At 41.7% G+C, this 23,992-nt stretch overlaps 1 protein-coding gene across 1 annotated transcript in view; it reads left to right on the forward strand.

Moving 5' to 3' along the window:
- Positions 1-23,992, forward strand: part of TXNRD2 (thioredoxin reductase 2) — a 203,664-nt gene that overhangs the window by 92,692 nt on the left and 86,980 nt on the right. Inside the window, exons 8-9 of the mRNA XM_069756382.1 lie at positions 3,622-3,692; positions 15,343-15,362. Coding sequence (XP_069612483.1) covers positions 3,622-3,692; positions 15,343-15,362 — 91 coding nt within the window. The remainder of the gene's footprint in view (positions 1-3,621; positions 3,693-15,342; positions 15,363-23,992) is intronic.

Here is a 23,992-nt window from a genome sequence, read left to right on the forward strand (position 1 = left end):
TAAAAAAATCATTTTTGAGAAAAGAAATTTTTTTTTTTATTTTCATGGCTCTGTGTTATAAACTTCTGTGAAGCACTTGAGGGTTCAAAGTGCTCACCACACATCTAGATTAGTTCCTTTGGGGGTCTAGTTTCCAAAATGGGGTCATTTGTGGGGGATCTCCAATGTTTATGCACACAGGGGCTCCCCAAACGCGACATGGTGTCCGCTAATGATTGGAGCTAATTTTCCATTTAAAGAGCCAAATGGCGTGCCTTCCCTTCCGAGCCCTGCCGTGCGCCCAAACAGTGGTTTATGCCCACATATGGGGTATCTGCGTACTCAAGACAAACTGGACAACAACATTTATGGTCCAATTTCTCCTATTACCGTTGGCAAAATAGGAAATTCCAGGCTAAAAAATCATTTTTGAGGAAAGAAAAATTATTTTTTATTTTCATGGCTCTGCGTTATAAACTTCTGTGAAGCACCTGGGGGTTTAAAGTGCTCAGTATGCATCTAGATAAGTTCCTTGGGGGGTCTAGTTTCCAAAATGGGGTCACTTGTGGGGGAGCTCCAATGCATAGGCACACAGGGGCTCTCCAAACGCGACATGGTGTCCGCTAACAATTGGAGCTAATTTTCCATTCAAAAAGTCAAAAGGCGCGCCTTCCCTTACCGAGCCCTGCCGTGTGCCCAAGCAGTGGTTTACCCCCACATATGAGGTATCGGCGTACTCTGGAGAAATTGCCCAACAAATTTTAGGATCCATTTTATCCTATTGCTCATCTGAAAATGAAAAAATTGAGGCGAAAAGAAATTTTTTGTGAAAAAAAAAGAAGTACTTTTTCATTTTTACGGATCAATTTGTAAAGCACCTGAGGGTTTAAAGTGCTCACTAGGCATCTAGATAAGTTCCTTGGGGCGTCTAGTTTCCAAAATGGGGTCACTTGTGGGGGAGCTCCATTGTTTAGGCACACGGGGGCTCTCCAAATGTGACATGGTGTCCGCTAAAGAGTGCAGCCAATTTTTCATTCAAAAAGTCAAATGGCGCTCCTTCCCTTCCAAGCCCTGCCGTGCGCCCAAACAGTGGTTTACCCCCACATATGAGGTATCAGCGTACTCAGGACAAATTGGACAACAACTTTCGTGGTTCAGTTTCTCCTTTTACCATTGGGAAAATAGAAAAATTGTTGCTAAAAGATCATTTTTGTGACTAAAAAGTTAAATGTTCATTTTTTCCTTCCATGTTGCTTCTGCTGCTGTGAAGCACCTGAAGGGTTAATAAACTTCTTGAATGTGGTTTTGTGCACCTTGAGAGGTGCAGTTTTTAGAATGGTGTCACTTTTGGGTATTTTCAGCCATATAGACCCCTCAATCTGACTTCAAATGTGAGGTGGTCCCTAAAAAAAATGGTTTTGTAAATTTCGTTGTAAAAATGAGAAATCGCTGGTCAAATTTTAACCCTTATAACTTCCTAGCAAAAAAAAAAATTTGTTTCCAAAATTGTGCTGATGTAAAGTATACATGTGGGAAATGCTATTTATTAACTATTTTGTGTCACATAGCTCTTTGGTTTAACAGAATAAAAATTCAAAATGTGAAAATTGCGAAATTTTCAAAATTTTCGCCAAATTTCCGTTTTTATCACAAATAAACACAGAATTTATTGACCTAAATTTACCACTAACATGAAGCCCAATATGTCACGAAAAAACAATCTCAGAACCGCTAGGATCCATTGAAGCTTTCCTGAGTTATTACCTCATAAAGGGACACTGGTCAGAATTGCAAAAAACAGCCAGGTCATTAAGGTCAAAATAGGCTGGGTCATGAAGGGGTTAAACAAGTGTGTGTAGATTTTTTTTAATATCCTCTGTATATTTCTACAAGATCCATAGCAGTAATTCATAGATGTAGTTTACTGTCCAATGTAGTACTAAAAATGTAGAAATTTTCTATAGCATTAAGCATTTGACTTAAAAAAAAATGAAATAATACTTGGTGATCCTCTGTTCCAGTTCTGTATCCCTGATTCTCCCTTCTAGTATACCGCTAACATTAGCTGCTGACATCAGAGCCTGAAGACCCCACTCAGCAGGTGGCCGGAGACCGGTGCGACCAGTGATTGGCTGCAGACCTCACATGAAGAACATGGGACTATGACCTCTGCAGCCCATCTTTGTTCCAGCACTGCTCCCCAATGCTCACCTCTGGTATACTGTATAGATGGGCTGCAGAAGTCACAGTCATATTCCTCACGTGAGGCCTGCAGCCAATCAATGGTCTAACCGGTCTTGGACCACCTGCTGAGTGCAGTGGCCCATTTCATTTTTCATTTTTTTTTTAAGTCACATGCTTAATGCTATAGAAAATTTCTACATTTTTTAGTACTTCAGGCTCTGATGTCAGCAGCTAATGTTAGCAGTATGCTAGAAGGAGGATCACTAAGTATCATTTCATTTTTTGTAGCTGTTTTTTTATCCTTTTAAATTAAATATGCCTGAAAATAATGGATTGTGCTGTAGTTCAGGTGGTGTGCTCTATTTTTTTTTTATTAATCCATGACATATATGGCAGATATACTGTAAATATAAAAAATGCATGACAATTTGCAGCTAAATGACTTGCAGTGATGCCTGAAATGTATTAAGTTTTTGGTTTTATTACAAAATCCTTCTTCTGCTTCTGAACTACTGCTATACATCTGACTGTGACAAGTGTATCACAGTGTTCTCACTGCTAAAAGTGACAATTCAGAAGTTAAAGGGCCACTGTCACCCCCTTCCATCTGTTATAAACTAAAAGAGCCACCTTGTGCAGCAGTAATGCTGCATTCAAACAAGGTGGCTCTTTTAGTTTTTGGTGCATTTATTCCCAAAATAAAGCGTTTTATAACTTCTCCAAAATACCTCTCTTTAGCCAGGGAGGCAGGTCCTCACCCCCCTGCTTGAAACGCCACACTGCCGTCACTCAAATCTTCAGGGGCGCTGGGTGCCACCCCCTCCGCGCTGTTTTCCCATGAAATCCGGCGCCTGCGCTGTGTAGTACTGTCTGGTGCAGGCTCAGTGAGCTCTGGCCGTCTGACGTCACATCCAGGCTTGCAGACTGCGCCTGTGCGGCCGCCCTGCCTATGAATCCCAGCCCCGCAGTGTGCATAATGCATAACACACTGCGGGGCTGGGATTCCCAAGGTGGGTGGCCGCACTGCCCGCACAGGCGCAGTCTGCAAGACTGCATGTGAGGTCTGACGGCCAGAGCTTACTGCGCCTGCCCCAGACAGTACTACACAGCGCAGGCGCCAGATTTCATGGGAAAACAGCACGGAGGGGGCGGCACCCGGCGCCCCTGAATATTTGAGTGACGGCAGTGTGGCGTTTCAAGCAGGGGGGTGAGGATCTGCCTCCCTGGATAAAGACAGGTATTTTGGAGAAGTTATAAAACGCTTTATTTTGGGAATAAATGCACCAAAAACTAAAAGAGCCACCTTGTTAGAATGCAGCATTACTGCTGCACAAGGTGGCTCTTTTAGTTTATAATGGCTGGAGGGGGTGACAGTGGCCCTTTAAAACCTCCAAAATGTATTTCTCTTCTGTTTTATATGTAGTAATCTTAGAAATTGACTCCTTATTTATGTGGTAGATTCCTGGTGCACTGGAATATGGTATTACAAGTGATGATCTCTTCTGGCTGAAGAATTCACCCGGGAAAACGTATGTACTGTAGATGCTAAAGGCGTATGTTGCAAAAAAATCATCTCAGGTGGCCTGTTCCTTTGTTAGGCTACGTTCACACTAGCGTTGCGCCGCCCTGCGTCGGCGACGCAACGCGCGACGCACGAAAAAACGCGCACAAACGCACGCAAAAACGCGCGCGTTTTGCGACGCGTGCGTCGTTTTTTGACGAGAATCGGACGCATAATTAATTTGTCAGTATTCCGAATAATTAGATCAGCATGCATTGAGTCTTTAACAGGTTGGCACTGGCATATATACAAATATTTTGCTCAGAATACATATGTAATTCATATTTCAACAAACATAGGTTATGTAATAGGACACAGAGACGCATAGATTGGTCCATTTAACTCTACTAAATAAAAGTTGATGTGGTCTACTTACCTGGCAGCACATATACCGCCACTGACGTCCTAGTAATAGGCTCTGCTCTATGGATGATTAATCACTATGACAGCAGAGACACATTTGTAGCATAACTTCATCTTCTGCTGATAACAGAAGATCTCTGCCTGTCCCTGAATGCGGGGTTCTTTAAAGGGAACCCGTCACTTTGTCTATGCAGTGTGACTCCGTGGTGAGCAAAAAGAGAATTATTGGAAAAGATTGAGTACAACTTCTCTATTGTTCATTGAAATCTCTGGCATTTGGATGCATATGCGTCCAGTGGGCGGTCCTGCTCATCTGTCCGCATGCGCACTGCAGGGAAGACTGGCATCACTAGGTAGGACCGCCCACTGGACTCATGCATACAAACACCAGGGATTTCAATGAATAAAATGCAAGTTTATGGAAACGTTTCCCCCCAAAATGTATGTCACTCTTCTCAGCTCCTCCTGCTCTGTAAGGCTACGTTCACATTTGCATTGTGCGGTGCTGCGTCGGCGACGCAACGCACAACGCAAATGTAAACGCATGCACAACGCAGCGTTTTGTGACACATGCGTTCACTTTTTCATGGTTTTTGGCGCAGAAAAAACTGCATCATGCAGCGTCCTCTGCGCCCTGACGCATGCGCTGCAGTGACGCATGCGTCACAAAACGCAAGTGCAGCGCATGTCCATGCGCCCCCCATGTTAAATATAGGGGCGCATGACGCATGCGTCACGGCGGTTGCGCCCGACGCAACGCAAATGTGAACGTAGCCTTACATCCTACAGATCTGAGTCCATTTTTAACGTGACCATTTCCCTTTAATAAACCATGAAAAAAATGTTTTTGTAGTGTTAAACATGGAGAGGACTGACAAAGCTGTGAATTAATAGCGGAGACATCATGAAATTAGTAAACATTTTAAAAATCTTCTGTTTTTCATATGAATCGGTTTTACTCGTCAGCATCACAACTTAACAATATATAGGGGCATGGCCGTGATCGATTTTTGGCAAATTATTATGAAAAAATATAGATCATAATAGGGCATGCACTGAGTGCAATGGATCTGTTAAAACATTTTTTTTTAACTTTTTGGGTCTATAATTAAACATAATAGGTTTGTATTCTGTTTTTAAAATGGACAGCCCACTGATGAGAAATAGTTGTGTGTGAATACGCACTAGATCAGTCTCATGATTTCTGTGAATCCACTAGGGGGCAGCATGGATACGTGTAAAGATGCTGCACATTCCCTGTTACCGCCATATTAGCAGACTTCTCCTGTTTCTGGGGTGATTATCATTTATGTGTACGGGTACCAGCTCTCCAGGTGAGTTTACCATTTCTACCACATAAACCTAGATTTTATGCATACCCCGGCAGGTTATAGGTGCATAATTAACATGTCTGCAGGAATGTTTCATAAAATCGCCTTACTGGATTTTGTAAATCGCTTTCACGAGATTTCTTGTTTTCCAATTATCTCATATGATATTTTGTATTTACAAGTAGATCTATGTTTACTCTGTAGTATAAAATGTATGCAAACCTTTTATCTTAATATATATGAGTTTCCGTATAGTTTTTGGTGGACACAATACCATTAATACTGTGTACTTGCGTGTGTTTCCATAGTCTACTTCTAGAGTAAAAAGGTAAACTGACAAATAACGTGAATTGATAGATTTGTCTGCATTTCTAAATCACATTGTATCGTGTATACTAATTTTAGAGAAAAGGGATAGAAAATTAAAAAAAGTCTCTTTTGGGTCATTTACGTTTTTTTTATCTCTGTATTTATATGTTTATCACTATAGCATTGCATAATGTTAATAGTCTGTAGATATTGTATGGAGGCATGATTTATAGTTTGGGGGTTTTTGTTAGCTTTTCATTGCTTTGCCCTCATTACCACGCTTCCATGTAATCAATCTATTCTGTACCTGCTGCATCTCAGTGCTAAATTGTTTACCGTAGGACAGAAGCCTCTGGCTGTTCCCCTAGCTGTAAAATGCGACATTTGTCCTACCAGCTCCACTTAGGGTTTCTACGTGTTTACAATGTGTCAGCGTCCTCCGAAATGCCCCTGGCATGATTAATGTGAGGAAGCTGCTTAAAAAAACGATATCCTTCTAATACATATCTGCGAAAATGCTGCTTTTGTCCAGATACTGTTAATGCAAGTCGTAACAGTGTAATATAGGAGTCGAATGTTTACATGTTGCATTCCAGAGCCTTAGTCAAAATAAGCCTTGAGGGGCTACTGTAGCATTTCTGTACATTATCAGCCACTATTTCAACAGCTGGGAGCGAGAGCGGCTCACATGGAGTTTGAAACCTGACTCATTGATCGGGGAAATAGATACATGTGTGTGTTCCCGACCAATGGGTCTGAAATTGCACTTCTTGGCTTTCACATATAAAACGAAAACGTTTAAAAAATATACAAAAATATAAAGTGAAAAAAAAAACATATTCCACATACTAAAATTTGGAATATACACTCTCCTCGTTACTCTGTGACAATGGGATCAACAAAACTCCTGTTTAATTTTTTTTTCCGTAATCTCTTAACGCCACCTGTGGTCTGCCATAAGCACTTAGTCAGCTACCATAATATTTTTAGAATCTCACGTTAACCATATAGTTGTACTTTTTTATGCATTTTTAGCTCTGAGAGGTGTGCTTTACACTGTTGGTTCAGGAGGTCCTTTATGGCTAATATTGAATACAGGAATCATCTTTCATAGGGTAGAGTCACACAACCGCTCTCTCTCCGTCTGATATAAACCGTCCAGTTATTCTGATTAGAGTTTGATCGGAGTGGCATCAGACTTTCTCGGACACGGAGAGAATAAAAAAAAAGTTTCTCCATTATGTCAGTCCGTGAAAATCAATGACATCTGAGTGCGGTTCGATGTTTTTCATGACTTGCATTCTCAATTGGACATGTGAATAGTGTTCTGATTATATTGCTTTATTACAGGGAATCTGTCATCCGATTTCACATTACAAACTACATACATTAAATAGATCTCTTAGACCTGATGAGGCTGGTGTATTTACTTTGAAAATCCATTACTGTATAATACTGATATGTTAATGTTGATATATTTTATTAGTCCTGATACAAAAGGATTTATAAAATGTTCATTTTAGTGGGATTTTCCAGAACATTGTACGGTAATTAAAGTTTGTTTTCACATGAGGTTGTAACACAATTTTACAAAATTGTAGTCCCTCGCAGTGTGTCCCCTGCTGGACTGCTGACGTCCTCATCCGATGTTGTGCGACATGTGACAGCTGCAGCGTACCACCCTTACCAGATGTTGTGTGGGTGAAAACACCTTTAATCTCATTATGCAACTATTCTAGCACTGATTATCAAAATATGTACATTAGTCTCATCAAGGTTAATTGATCTATTTAACCCCTCAATGACTATGACTGGTCAATTTTTACTTTTGCACCTCTGCTATTTAGCAGCTATTATTTTTTAACTTTTTTCACTAACATGGCTATATGAAGTTTTGTTTCATGCAGGAAAAAAATATTATTTTTCATGCTATTTGGGGCTATATAAATATTACTTTTATTTATATAACAGCAAAAGCTTTTTGGGAAAATGAAAATGACCTCAACCTCAGAAATCATTACCTGGCTCCTGGGCTTCTCTGTGCCCAATAAATTGTTCCTATTTCTTATGTCAGGTGAGATGTATTGTATGCACTTGGTGTTGATTTGGCCTCTAAATTTCCTGAATCTCAATCCATTCGAACATCTTTGTACTGTACTGGAAATGCAAGTCTGCTCCATGCAGGCTTATCTCATATCTTCTATTTGTGTACATTTTTTCTCCCTTTTATCAAGAACCCAAACTTTTTTTATTTTTATTTGAAATTTTTTTTTCTTTCAAATTAGCGTATCAGAACTTGTTTTTGTGGGGTCAGTTGTAGTTTAGAACTACAGCATTTGTTTTACTAAATAATGTACTGGAAACGGGAAGCAATTCTACGTGGTGTGAATTGGTGGGAAAAAAAATACTTATTTTTGGGTTTTATGTAGACAAGTGTTTAATGTGTAGTAAAACTGTCCTGGCACTCCATGTCAGTACGATTACAGTGATACTACACATGCATAGCATTGTAATTTTATATATACCGTATATACTCGAGTATAAGCCAAGATTTTCAGGCCAAAAAAATGGGCCCCTCTTGGCTTATACTCGAGTCATGGAAGGCGGGGGGGTCGGCGGGTGAGGGGGAGCGACGCCTATCAAATACTCACCTGCTCCCAGTGCTCCTGGCGCTGTCCCTGCCTGTCCCACGGTCTTCGGGAGCGACAGCTTCTTCCCCTGTTCAGCGGTCACTGGTACCGCTCATTAAAGTTATGAATATGGACTCCACTCCCATAGGGGTGGAGCCGCATATTCATTACTGAAATGAGTAGTACCATGTGACCGCTCACTACAGGAAGAAGCTGCCGCTCTCGAAGACCGCAGGACATGCAAGGACCGCGTCAGGAGCGCCGGGAGCAGGTGAGTATGTCATATTCACCTTTCCACGTTCCACCGCCGCCTCGTCTTCCCGTCCTCCTGCTGTGACTGTTCAGGTCAGAGGGCGCGATGATGTATTAGTGTGCGCGCCGCCCTCTGCCTGAACAGTCAATGCGGAGAGACAGGACGCTGAGGAGCAGCGACGAGAGGTGAGTATGTCATTTATTTTTTTTTAGTGCAGCAGCATTACATGTGGCACGATGCATAAAGAACTGCATGGAGCATTATATGGAGCATCTATGGGGCCATAACTGCATGGAGCATTATATGGGGCATCTATGGGGCCATAACTGCATGGAGCATTATATGGGGCATCTGTGGGGCCATAACTGCATGGAGCATTATATGGGGCATCTATGGGGCCATAAATAACTGCATGGAGCATTATATGGGGCATCTATGGGGCCATAAAGAACTGCATGGAGCATTATATGGGGCATCTATGGGGCCATAAATAACTGAATGGAGCATTATTATATGGGACATCTATGGGGCCATAAAGAACTGCATGGAGCATTATATGGAGCATCTATGGGGCCATAAAGAACTGCATGGAGCATTATATGGGGCATCTATGGGGCCATAAATAACTGAATGGAGCATTATTATATGGGGCATCTATGGGGCCATAAAGAACTGCATGGAGCATTATATGGGGCATTTTTGGGGCCATAAAGAACTGCATGGAGCATTATATGGGGCTCTTGATTCAATATGGATATTCAAAACACTTAACCTACTGATGTCTCAATTAATTTTACTTTTATTGGTATCTAATTTTACTTTTGACATTTACCGGTAACTGCTGCATTTCCCACCCTAGGCTTATACGCGAGTCATTATGTTTTCCCAGTTTTTTGTTGCAAAATTAGGGGGGTCGGCTTATACTCGGGTCGGCTTATACTCGAGTATATATGGTATGTATGTGTGTATATATATATATATATATATATATATATATATATATATATATATATATATATATATATAATAAAGATTTTTCTGTATTTTCATGACTATGAAAATTGTACATTCACACTGAAGGCATCAAAACTATGAATTTAACACATGTGGAATTATATACTTAACAAAAAGTGCAAAACAACTGAAATTATGTCTTATATTCTAGGTTCTTCAAAGTAGCCACCTTTTTCTTTTATGACTGCATTGTACACTCTTGGCATTCTCTTGATAAGCTTCAAGAGGTAGTCACCGGGAATGGTTTTCACTTCACAGGTGTGCCCTTTCAGGTTTAATAAGTGGGATTTCTTGCCTTATAAATGGGGTTGGGACCATCAATTGTGTTGTGCAGAAGTCTAGTGGATACACAGCTGATAGTCCTACTGAATAGACTGTTAGAATTTGTATTATGGCAAGAAAAAAGCAGCTAAGTAAAGAAAACGAGTGGCCATCATTACTTTAAGAAATGAAGGTCAGGCAGTCCGAAAAATTGGGAACTCATTTAAAGTGTCGCCAAGTGCAGTGGCAAAAACCATCAAGCGCTACAAAGAAACTGACTCACGTGAGGACCACCCAAGGAAAGGAAGACCAAGAGTCACCTCTGCTTCTGAGGATAAGTTTATCCGAGTCACCAGCCTCAGAAATCGCAGGTTAACAGCAGCTCAGATTAGAAACCAGGTCAATGCCACACAGAGTTCTAGCAGCAGACACATCTCTACAACAACTGTTAAGAGGAGACTTTGTGCAGCAGGCCTTCATGGGAAAGTAGCTGCTAGGAAACCACTGCTAAGGACAGGCAACAAGCAGAAGAGACTTGTTTGGGCTAAAGAACACAAGGAATGGACATTAGACCAGTGGAAATCTGTGCTTTGGTCTGATGAGTCCAAATTTGAGATCTTTAGTTCCAACCACCTTGTCTTTGTGTGACGCAGAAAAGGTGAACGGATGGACACTACGTGCCTGGTTCCCACCGTAAAGCATGGAGGAGGAGGTGTGATGGTGTGGGGGTGCTTTGCTGGTGACACTGTTGGGGATTTATTCAAAATTGAAGGCATACTGAACCAGCATGGCTACCACAGCATCTTGCAGCGGCATGCTATTCCATCCGGTTTGCTTTTAGTTGGACCATCATTTATTTTTCAACAGGACAATGACCCCAAACACACCTCCAGGCTGTGTAAGGCCTATGTAACCAAGAAGGAGAGTGATGGGGTGGTACGCCAGATGACCTGGCCTCCCCAGTCACGAGACCTGAACCCAATCGAGATGGTTTGGGGTGAACTGGACCGCAAAGTGACAAAGTGAAGGCGAAAGGGTCAACAAGTGCTAAATATCTCTGGGAACTCCTTCAAGATTGTTGGAATACCATTCCCGGTGACTACCTCTTGAAGCTCATCAAGAGAATACCAAGAGTGTGCAAAGCAGTCATCAAAGTCATCATTGGTCTGTACTGTACAGTGGGGCAAAAAAGTATTTAGTCAGTCAGCAATAGTGCAAGTTCCACCACTTAAAAAGATGAGAGGCGTCTGTAATTTACATCATAGGTAGACCTCAACTATGGGAGACAAACTGAGAAAAAAAAATCCAGAAAATCACATTGTCTGTTTTTTATCATTTTTTTTTGCATATTATGGTGGAAAATAAGTATTTGGTCAGAAACAAACAATCAAGATTTCTGGCTCTCACAGACCTGTAACTTCTTCTTTAAGAGTCTCCTCTTTCCTCCACTCATTACCTGTAGTAATGGCACCTGTTTAAACTTGTTATCAGTATAAAAAGACACCTGTGCACACCCTCAAACAGTCTGACTCCAAACTCCACTATGGTGAAGACCAAAGAGCTGTCAAAGGACACCAGAAACAAAATTGTAGCCCTGCACCAGGCTGGGAAGACTGAATCTGCAATAGCCAACCAGCTTGGAGTGAAGAAATCAACAGTGGGAGCAATAATTAGAAAATGGAAGACATACAAGACCACTGATAATCTCCCTCGATCTGGGGCTCCACGCAAAATCCCACCCCGTGGGGTCAGAATGATCACAAGAACGGTGAGCAAAAATCCCAGAACCACGCGGGGGGACCTAGTGAATGAACTGCAGAGAGCTGGGACCAATGTAACAAGGCCTACCATAAGTAACACACTACGCCACCATGGACTCAGATCCTGCAGTGCCAGACGTGTCCCACTGCTTAAGCCAGTACATGTCCGGGCCCGTCTGAAGTTTGCTAGAGAGCATTTGGATGATCCAGAGGAGTTTTGGGAGAATGTCCTATGGTCTGATGAAACCAAACTGGAACTGTTTGGTAGAAACACAACTTGTCGTGTTTGGAGGAAAAAGAATACTGAGTTGCATCCATCAAACACCATACCTACTGTAAAGCATGGTGGTGGAAACATCATGCTTTGGGGCTGTTTCTCTGCAAAGGGGCCAGGACGACTGATCCGGGTACATGAAAGAATGAATGGGGCCATGTATCGTGAGATTTTGAGTGCAAACCTCCTTCCATCAGCAAGGGCATTGAAGATGAAACGTGGCTGGGTCTTTCAACATGACAATGATCCAAAGCACACCGCCAGGGCAACGAAGGAGTGGCTTCGTAAGAAGCATTTCAAGGTCCTGGAGTGGCCTAGCCAGTCTCCAGATCTCAACCCTATAGAAAACCTTTGGAGGGAGTTGAAAGTCCGTGTTGCCAAGCGAAAAGCCAAAAACATCACTGCTCTAGAGGAGATCTGCATGGAGGAATGGGCCAACATACCAACAACAGTGTGTGGCAACCTTGTGAAGACTTACAGAAAACGTTTGACCTCTGTCATTGCCAACAAAGGATATATTACAAAGTATTGAGATTAAATTTTGTTTCTGACCAAATACTTATTTTCCACCATAATACGCAAATAAAATGTTAAAAAAACAGACAATGTGATTTTCTGGATTTTTTTTCTCAGTTTGTCTCCCATAGTTGAGGTCTACCTATGATGTAAATTACAGACGCCTCTCATCTTTTTAAGTGGTGGAACTTGCACTATTGCTGACTGACTAAATACTTTTTTGCCCCACTGTATATACACAATTGTGCTCAAAAGTTTACATACCCTGGCAGAATTTTTGCTTTCTTGGCCTTTTTTCAGAAAATATTAATAACACCAAAACTTTTTCTCTACTCATGGTTAGTGGTTGGGTGAAGCCATTTGTTGTCAAACTTCTGTGTTTTCTCTTTTTAAATCATAATGACAACCCAAAACATCCAAATGGCCCTGATCAAAAGTTCACCTACCCCATTTCTTAATACTGTGTATTGCACCCTCTAAAATCAATGAGAGTTTGAAGTCTTTTTTCTTATTAGTCCCCTTAGGAACTTGATTGTCTATGTAATACACTGTTATATAACAGTAATACACTGTAATACAGTAGTATTGCAGTGTTTTGTAAATTAGATATTGTAATGTGCCACAAGTTGGTTTTCATATGAGATTTCATACAGCAGACATTGTGTGCCATCAGAAGGCCCTTGGCTGCCAACAGCGCTGTTGATCATGTCACATGGTGTGCTGATGGGAGTCAGAAGTAACGGCTGCTATCTTGAAAACTTTTAAATTCTGCTATAACGGTATGTAAGGGCTCATTCAGGTGCCCCTGCAAGTCGGTCCGAGATTTGACCACAATGCATATACTGGCCACGGGTCTCCCGACCCCAGCATCACAGCTTCATAGAAATGTATGGGGAGCCGCAGCCAGTCTATTCAATAGTGGTCCGTGCTCGAATCGATTGGCATGGACGTCTAAATGAGCCCTAACACAGCTAGCGCCCTTGCCGTATGGAGAGATGGCTGATCTGAGTCTGTTCTGTACAGAGAGAGCACAGGGCGCTGTGCATGTCCAACGTCCTTTCCTAAGGGGCTGAAGAATCTGCTGCTGTCGTCTTGGTGTCATATATTACAATATTAGACTTAATGTTGTGGCTGATTGGTGTATATATGCATCACATCAAGTACCAGTCAGTAATAATCCTATAGTAAAAGCTGCCAACATAGTTCCGAAAAATGTAGATAATTTGAAGAACAATATAAAATCTTGTTTACGGCGCTGAAGATGGTGAGCAGACTCCTCTGCTGCCTGCACAGCTCTTCCTCCTCTAGATACGTAAATCCAGGTCTGATCCTCTGAGCCCTTCTGGGATACCAGATAAACCTAGCTATACAATAGCCGGGCAGTTGTAGGCTGGAGCTGTCTGAGCAGACAATTACCCCAGGCACATTCCTGTCACCTGTACCTCACAGGATCAGTAAGCCAAGCGCTGGCCCCAGCGGCTTCTCCATCCTCATTTACAGGGATATAATGCTTGTTTTCTTAAAAGGGAATTATATTATTAGCACTAACAAGGATTACCAGTGACGTTGGAATCAAGCTTTCGAACATTATTCTGATGCCTCCAGAAGGTGCACTTTTCTCCTGTGACGAGGCCACCCACATCTCATGTCCCTGGTGGCTGATGCCTAACTAAACACTCAAGCAATTTTTCACGATGAATATGAAGGACGTTTTAAAGAGTGAAAGCTTTTCACAATATTTAAGGAAACACCTTTAACAGCTTGGGAGTGGTTGGATTATGTTGTGCAAACATGTGGGTTAGAGCGAAACATATATTTTGAGATTTTTGAAAATGGGCATTATTATGAGAGTAGTAATTAAAAATATAGGTGGTGAGCTGACACTTCATGGCTCAGCGCGAAACATGGAAACGCTTTATTATCAGGACCATGGAAGCAGTGACTTTAGATACTTTGCATTTTCTGTAAATTGGCTCAGGTTTTCATTATACTGTTTGTTGAGTCTTACTTACTGTTTGAAGCATAAGGCATTTTTTGTTTGATTGTGTTAGTAAAAAATAAATGCTCCTACTCCTCAATTACAATTTCACTCCAGACTTTTAGAGGTCCTACAAATTGAATTACCACTTCTCAAAGTTTTCTCCACCGGACTCCTGCAATGAGCTGCACCAGTCAGTATAGGGTGGAGAGGGACACTGCATCTGCCAGTCATTGATGGCATAACCTATGGATGATACTTGGCATTGAATTTTGAATATAATTGTCATTAGGTCTGGTCATTTACAGTAAGGTACCGCTATATATATGCATCAGCGGATGTCAGCAGCAGCTGCAGCCGGGGTCACGTGATGAGGACTGAGCGGTCAGCGATAGCGCCGCTCACAGGCCCATATGGCAGCAGTATATATTTACAAAAATACGTATTTACTAGGTTTAAATCGATGGGGCATTATACAATGTAGTGGACTACCTCTTTAAATAGGGTAGATAAAGTCTAAATATGACATTTTGGACTCTTGATTTTCTTTCCAGCTTTGCCGCTCCTTGTCTCTCAATAGCGAGGTAGACTGCTGTATCGTAACTGTCCGATCTGCCTCTCCCCCCATCTTCATCTGTTCATCGGAGTTCCGTGCAGTCATTTATGGGAAATGTTGATTGTCAGATATCCCACTTTTATTGCAGCATTAAGTGAGAGCCGACTCCTGCAGAGAGTAAGGCTTCTCTATTCAGCAGAATACTCTCCGATTTTATGAGCGTGGAAGGCGTTCTGTTTATTGTTTTCTCTAATGGAGGGACAGATTACATCTCTAATCTTGTAATCGCACAACAATTAGGATAGTATTGAGGTGTGGTACTTATGCGACAGCATACAATAAAAAAAATAAACTCTGTTTACTTTCTTGACAGATTGGTGGTTGGAGCAAGCTGTATCCTTTTATATCATAGCTGCTTATTTCCGCTTCTGACGTACTTTTATTATGTTTTCTCTTAACATTTAGCTTTAGAGTACGAATGATAAAAACACATTGACAGTTGGTGTGAAGTGCAGATGATATTGACAATTTAGAATTTGGCAAAAACAAAATTCCATGCTGATAAAACAAGTATGCAAACTTGAGCAGAACGAAAGGCGCCATATCCCAAGTACCTTCAAAGAGTGGTTGCTACCCTATAACTCAATATTCAACTCGTGAACTAGTTCCCGACCAGTGGCTAAAAAGTGGACATGGCATTAGAGTACCGTAGAGCTGTAGGTTCACTTGTGAGAAAAGTGGCAAGGTTAGGGTAAATTATTTACCTCTCCTGTGCCAGGATCGATACTAATGCCGATTCGATCCATTTATTACTCTTCATGCTGCGGTCACTACCAACTACAGCATCTAGACGATTAGACAAAGGGAGGCAGCTCCATATTTTTCCAAATAAAAAATGCCTTAGAAAATTAAAAATATATATATAAAAAATGCCTGCTTCCATAACAACTCAAGCTATTCAATTTAACCCGCACAGTGAATTCTGTAAAGAAAATTAAAAATTGGTGTTTTTACTTGTCCCTCCTCTAAAATAAATATAACAAAATAAATAAAAATGTAATGGATCTGTGTTGAGATCAGGGCTCTGCGAGCACCATATGATAACTTCCAATATTGATTTGATTTACCGTAGTTTTGTCTTTACACTTCTATTTTAGAAAGCATTCTTACTTTGCAGCATTTTTTCCACACCACCCTAAAACTTTTGCACAATACTGTATGAAATATGTATATTTACAGTATATATGTGTGTGTATGTGTGTGTGTATATATATATATATATATATATATATATATATATAAATATATATATATATACATACATACATACGGTATATAATATATAATTACTGTATACACATATTTTATACAGTGTGTATATATAAATGTGTGTGTGTATATTGTGGTATATAACTCAGCTGTACACGGAGGTAGACACAAGAATACTGTCTCTTTTAAGTTCACTGATTTATTATATATGCAGCATCAACCAAGGTGTAGTAAAAACTAAACACTTCCCTTTGGACAAAAACATAAAAAATAAAACAAAGTGGTAACACAAAGCACAGTCCTCCAGGGTTAGGGTAAGTTCACATTTGCCTATATGTGCGCAGCAAAGACGCGTGCAAACGCATGCTTATTCAGCGAAAAAGAGTGGTATTCACCTGCGCTGTCTACAAAAACGAACAATAAAATGAAAAATAGATGAATAAATGAATAAGAGAGCACTTACTTAACCCCTTCATGACCTCGGGATTTTTCGTTTTTCCGTGTTCGTTTTTTCACTCCTCTCCTTCCCAGAGCCATAACTTTTTTATTTTTCCGTCAATTTGGCCACATGAGGGCTTATTTTTGGCGGGACGAGCTGTACTTTTGAACGACATCATTGGTTTTAGCATGTCGTGTACTAGAAAACGGGAACAAAAATTGCAAGTGCGGTGAAATTGTAAAAAAAGTGCAATCCCACACTTGTTTTTTGTTTGGCTTTTTTTGCTAGGTTCACTAAATGCTAAAACTGACCTGACATTATGATTCTCCAGGTCAGTACGAGTTCATAGACACCAAACATGTCTAGGTTATTTTTTACCTAAGTAGTGAAAAAAAATTCCAAACTTTGCTAAAAAAAAAAAAAATTGCGCCATTTTCTGATGCGTCTCCATTTTTCATGATCTGGGGTCGGTTGAGGGCTTATTTTTTGCGTGCCGAGATGACGTTTTTAATGATAGCATTTTGGTGCAGATACGTTCTTTTGATCGCCCGTTATTGCATTTTAATGCAATGTCGCGGGGACCAAAAAAACGTAATTCTGGCGTTTCTAATTTTTTTATCGCTACGCTGTTTAGCGATCAGGTTAATGCTTTTTTTTAATTGATAGATCGGGCGATTCTGAGCGTGGCGATACCAAATGTGTAGATTTGATTTTTTTTATTGATTTATTTTGGGGCGAAAGGGGGGTGATTTAAACTTTTATATTTTTTTCTTTTTTTCACATTTTTTTTAACTTTTTTTTATTTACTTTTGCCATGCTTCAATAGCCTCCATGGGAGGCTAGAAGCAGGCACAGCACGATCGCCTCTGCTACATAGCAGCGATCTGCTGTTCGCTGCTATGTAGCAGAATTGCAGGTGTGCTGTGAGCGCCGACCACAGGGTGGCGCTCACAGCTACCGGCGATCAGTAACCATAGAGGTCTCAAGGACCTCTATGGTTACAATGGAAAAGCATCGCCGACCTCCGATCATGTGACGGGGGTCGGCGATGACGTCATTTCCGGTCGCCCGGCCGGATGCGGTAGTTAAATGCTGCTGTCTGCTTTTGACAGCGGCATTTAACTAGCTAATAGGCGCGGGCAGATCGCGATTCTACCCGCGCCTATTACGGGCACATGTCAGCTGTTCAAAACAGCTGACATGTCCCGACTTTGGTGCGGGCTCACCGCCGGAGCCCGCATCAAAGAGGGGCTTCTGACCTCGGACGTACTATCCCGTCCGAGGTCAGAATGGGGTTAATGAGTAATCACTGGTTATTCAGTGGATGTTGTAATAGGTCCTTAAAGTACTACCAGAATCTTAGGGGAATGAGGAGAGAAAAAAAAAAAAGGGTAAATGTTTGTATTGGTGAATTTAGTGAGACTAAATAGATTTATAATATATACTCACTCAGATATTAAATGGAAATGTGCAATGAAGAGACATGATCCCTGTGTATCTGCAATTGATGCGGGTATTGTGATGACCACGGTTGCTTAATCTTCAGAGGTTTGTAGTAGATGCCCCTGCTTAAATAAATGTACAACCTTTATAGGTGTGGCTTTAAATAAATGCGGTCTAGTTTTCCCAGTACACAATAAACTTACTGCTGGTGGGAGTAGCGCAGGATTCCGTTAGGTTAAGGTAGTAAGATGACCATCAGGTGCTGGCTGACAAGGATTACTATGATTAGAATTGATTGCCCATATGTTGAGATGAGGAGAAATGCTCCCCTAGTATGTTGGAGCACTAATATGCCACAATTGCTATGTGCACATAAAATATGCTGTACTCACTTCGGTGCTGAGTGCGGAGGGAAGTGGTTCCGGAAAGTCTGAGCCACCGCTAGGTGTACCGCTATGACAGAGCGGTGGGTTAAGGAGAGAGTGGCGGCAGAAGCCGTGTGACCGCGAGACCTCGCATGCCCCGGCCGGATGCAGCGCTGAGGTAGAGGTCGGAGAGGGTGGGCGGAGCTGCTGGTGACGTCACCACGCTACGGGGCTAAAGAGGACAGGTGTGCTAGTATAGCTAGTCAGCAAACCAATGCATTTCAAGGGCTCTGTCCCTCTTCATCAGCCCTGATGAAGAAGGCCAGAGCCCTTGAAATGCACAAAGCCAAAAACGCTGCATGTGCATGCATTTGCATGCGTTTTTGCATGCTTTTGTGTTGTTTATGCATGTGCGTTCTATATTTCCAATGTTTTCCAGTAGCTTTTCGTTAACATCAGATACCCATTGGGCATGTCTCATGGGATTTATATATATATATATATATATATATATAACACTGCACTGATGAAACCATAGTCATTGGCTGCTGTATCAAGCTGCAAGATGGATCTTGACATGGACAGCTTCTATGGAGATCTGGATTTACAATTGAAATTGTCTGCTCCCTTTGCTTTTGCTTTTCAAGAACAAAGAAGAAGAGAAAGATGAAGAAAACATTGTCATTGCTATTGACAACACCCCATCCTTGAACTCCGAGAGAGCCATGGACCATACCAAAACCCGGAGAAGTTTTTAGACTATACGAGGATGACAGAACAGAGCTTTGATGACTTGTTGCAACGTGTCCAAGGCTCAATCGCCAGGCAGGACACACAGCTCCGTCTCACAAATCCTGCTGAGGAATGGCTGTTGGTCACCCTGAGGTACGTAATTTTGAAAAACAAACACCTGTCATTAGTATTATTGTAATAAAAGCCGTGTACTGATTTTTTCCCTTCTTTTCTAAAAGCCATGTTTTTTTTCCCATTTTTTTTTTTCAAAAAGCCATGTACTGACTTTTTTTCTAATTTTCTGTTCCGCAGATACTTGGCTTCTGGAGAGACATTATCATCCCTCCATTTTCAATTCAGGGTTGGAGTCTCCACACTGACTGGGATTATTGGAAACACCTGCCATACTTTAGGTGAAGTTCTGCTTCCAGAATTCTTCCCCCAACCCTCAAACTGAAATCTGGTTGGAAAATGCTGCCAAATTCCAGGAAATGTGTAATTTTCCTAACTGCTTGGGGGCTGTGGACGGCAAACACATTAGGATTATGAAACCTTCTGGTAGTCGAACTGAGTACTTCAATTATAAAAAATACTATTCCATTGTTCTAATGGTGATTGCCGATGCTGAGTGTAGATTTGTCTTCATAGACATTGGCTCATTTGGACAAGAAAATTACTTACAAAGTTTCATAAACTCGGACATGGGCCAACGATTATATGGTAATGATTTTAATTTCCCACAGCCACAACCTCTTTCCAACACTGAAGGACCTCCAATGCGTTTGTTGTGGTTGGGGATGAGGCCTTCCAAATGTGTGCCAACTTCCTAAAACAGTATTCAAGTCGGGACTTAAATCACACAAAAAAATTTAGAACTACCAACTGACACAAGGGAAGAATTGTGGAGTGTGCCTTTGGATTGCTGGTATGTAAATGGCGCATTTTGGGAACATCTATTAATCAAAAAATTGAAACTATTGATGAGGTTGTAAAAGCATGTATTGTTCTATACAACTACATTATGGCAAAAGAGCGGCCCATCTTAGAAACTGAGGAACCTGTTACATTGCATGATTACCAAAGTCACTCTCTGAGGACTACTGTGGAAGTTGCCCAGATTAGAGATAAGTTTGCTGCTTACTTTTTGTCTGATAATGGACGTGTGGAATGGCAAGACCAAATGGTTTAAGCAGCTAAGTAAAATTTACCTGTAATTTTAAAATGCATCTGTAATTTTAAAGTGTACATGTTATGTTAAAATGTACATGTTATGTTAAAATGTACATGTAATTTTAAAATGTACCTATTATACTATATTAAAATTTACCTTTTCTATTCAAATGTACCTGTTATATTAAAATGTTCGATTAAAACTTACAAGTTCCTTCAAGGTCCCTCTTGCGGCGGCTGGTTCCAAAATCAAAGAAAAGACAAGATATTGTGGAAAAAGATACAAATTTTATTTATAATAAAAAAAGGCGGTAAGGTTCGGGGTGGTGATTGGGTTTAGGGTCGGGGTGTATCAGAGGGTGAAAGTGGGTGGACTTTGGGGGTGTGGAGCTGTGAGGATTGGGTGGTAGTTGAGGAAGGGGTTACAGGGGAAGGGGAAACAAATTGAAGGATTGGTGGAGGCGGTGGTGGTGGAGGAAGATAGTTCGGTGCTGTTGAAGTTGGAAAGATGATGGCTGCTGGTAATATCCTCCGGCCTGTGGATGGAAGCTTTGGGACTGCTGTTGCTGAAATGCATATCTGTAAGCAGCCTGGCAGTACTGCATGACATCCAGCTGGAGTTGATACCTAAGGTTTTCCGACACGCTCCGCTCAAAGGCTGAAAAAAATGTTGCGCTTGTCTCTCAAGGTCAGCTTCCACACTTTGACATCCTGTAAAAGTGTGTTCACATTGGTGAACCCACTCTTCAGTCTACCACCAAGCACCCTAATCCCATCCTGGAAGACCGTGCTTAAGTGCATAAACTCGGGCATGCCTATCCTCTCTCCCAGGCCCTCTGCCACTGACTAGAAGACCCAGCCGAGGAAGAGGGCTGGGAGAGGGGAAAACCAGATGGACCGGCTGCCTGTTCCCCAGCCTGTGAAGCCTGTTAGGTTTCTCCATCGCTGGTGGATGATTGGGACTGCATCTGTTCGGTGGCTGGTTGATGAGGGGCCACTTCAACAGAGGATCCAGGTTGTGTTGTGCTGCACCATGTTCTATGTGGAAAAGAAAAACATTAGTAAAAAATACATGTTGTGTTGTGCTGCTCCAGGTTCTGTGTGGAAAAGAAAATCAAACATTTAAAAAATCATAAAAAAATATATACTTACGTTCTTGTGGTATTTGTATTTTCTTAACCTTGATGCATCACCACTTTTAGCCCGATCCCTTTCTCTCATGTTCTTGTTGAAGCAGTCCTTCATCGAACGCCACTGGATTTTGATTCTCTTCACTGTGAAGGGAAAAAAAAAGGAAAAAATTAATTGGAAATAAAATGCATTAACATTTTCACTGCCGCGTCAGACCATATTGCAATACTTACCAAAATCATTTCTGGCACGTGGTGTGGCACGGTCCAAAATCAGCCAGCAGCAATGTTGCCACTTCTTCCCAGTGTCGAATCACCACATTGTCTTAGTGACGGTCGCGGTTGTCCTACAACGGTACTCGCCCTTGGAAATGGTTGATGAGTTTATATCTTGATTCGATTCTTCCCGTTGTGGAACCTATAGATAAAATAGAGCAAAAATAAATTTTAAGTAAAACTGACTACTTACACCCAGTCTTTCCTCCTGAGACACGTGTCGACGACCCCAGGAAGCTTCATTTTCACTTGACTGCTCCAACTCGTCATCACTGGAAGGTACCGGTAAAGAAAATACATGATTTTCCACATGTATAGTATTGCCAGTCAATACATACTAATCAGTAATCAAATGTGATTACACAATCAGCGTCATATCCGCCTTTGGAAGCTTCAGTGGAGGACATCTTGTAATAGCTGGCAGCAGTCAAGTAAAACACTAGAGAAAAAGACAGAGAAGAAAAACTAAAGTTGTTAAGAGCCAAACAATATGTTGGCAAAAAAAAAAAAAAATGGACACCAATACTTACAATACAGGCAGTAGTCCAACAGCACAGCAGTCAGCACAGGCCAGGGACAGACGGCAGCACCAGGAGACAACCACAGAACCAGGAGAGAACTGCTGCACCAGAAGACAACAGCTACACCAAGAGAGAACCGCTGCACCAGGAGAGTCGACCAGTCTACAAGGAACAGAAAAAGCAGTGAGAGAGACAGACATTTTCTAAAGTTCTATACTTCCACAGACTGTGTTGTCAGCACCAGGAGACACCCGCAGCACCAGGAGACAACTGTTTCACCAGGAGAGAACCACTGCACCAGGGGACAACAGTTGCACCAGGAGATAACCGCTGCACCAGGAGAGAACCACAGCACCAGAGTCGACCAGTCTAAAAGACAAAAAAAATAGTACAAAGTCCAAACTGCAATGAGAGAGAGATTTTCAAAGGTTCTGTACTTACATAGCCATTGTTGTGCTCTCGTCCAGAGTCCATATAGCAATGGCCTTGCAGTGCCCACACCCTCTTTTTATACACGTTTGTTTTGGGAGTGGCTGAAACCATTTCCAGGACCTTCTCATTATGAAGTGCGCATCGAACACAGGCAAATGCATGTCCTTGCGTACGCTTGCGTTCCCATAGACAGTAATGCATTGTTTTGACGCGCTTCGTCCGCAGTCATCTGCATGTGGATGACTGCGCATAATTGACGCGTCAAAAAATACAACATGTTGCGTTCGCCGGAACCGCCGCACACCGAAAAACGATGCATGCGTACGCAGACAAACGCATGTCCCAGTGTACGCCATGTTAAAGATAGGTACGTGTGACGCATGCAGATCTGTGTGGATGATACGCTGCGCACAGAGATGCAAATGTGAAGCCACCCTTAGCTAAACACATGGTTCAAGTTAGCACGAACACTTCTCTGGAGTTAGCCTCTCCAGACACACTGAACACTAAATGCCCCCGGAGACAAACTATTTAAACCCCAGACCACACCCTGGGGTAGAGATAAGGTGGACAACCTCCCACCCACTGTATGGTTGTCCACAAAAACCCAGTCCTTAAAATGTCCGATTAACCCCTCTCAATACATAGTGTGCTGCAGCAAACTTTTGGGATTCAAATCACTGCAGCTAATAGCCTCCGTAAAATGCATCTCCCCTCCAGCAGTTTGCCAGTAGCTTTGTCACAATATATATGTAAATTCCTTGAACCTTAACAAAACATGTATACATATATATAAAGTAGGATGGGTTTCAGCTCTCTGGTAGCCGCTTGGATACACACATGCCCAGGGTTTTTGTATCAAAACAGTTAAGGTTTGTTGTCCATCATAAACTTTATAGCTCCAAAACTAAAATGGCCTTTATCCCGAAAGAGTAACATAAATAGTCCTTTCTTCGGGTACAATGAATAAAATAAGTGTAGTCTTGCCAATCTCAGTTTTTCAGGCAGAATTAGCCCAAAGTATTAAATGCGGTCAGAAAACATACACCTCTTTTCAGCTCCAGCACAACTCCACTCGTCTGAGCTAACTCAGCTGCTGTTATTAGGCATGTAAGTCCCAGGCTAGATTATGGGAACAACATTTTTCACCCAGACTCTCTTGTTTGCTCCTAAATCTGGGACCAAAGATCCAGTCAAATTAACCATCTCAGCAAGCTAGTGTTACTGGTGCAGATTTTTACATTAC

Source organism: Ranitomeya imitator, chromosome 1 (genome assembly GCF_032444005.1).
Source record: "Ranitomeya imitator isolate aRanImi1 chromosome 1, aRanImi1.pri, whole genome shotgun sequence".
Classification (NCBI taxonomy): Eukaryota; Metazoa; Chordata; class Amphibia; order Anura; family Dendrobatidae; genus Ranitomeya; species Ranitomeya imitator.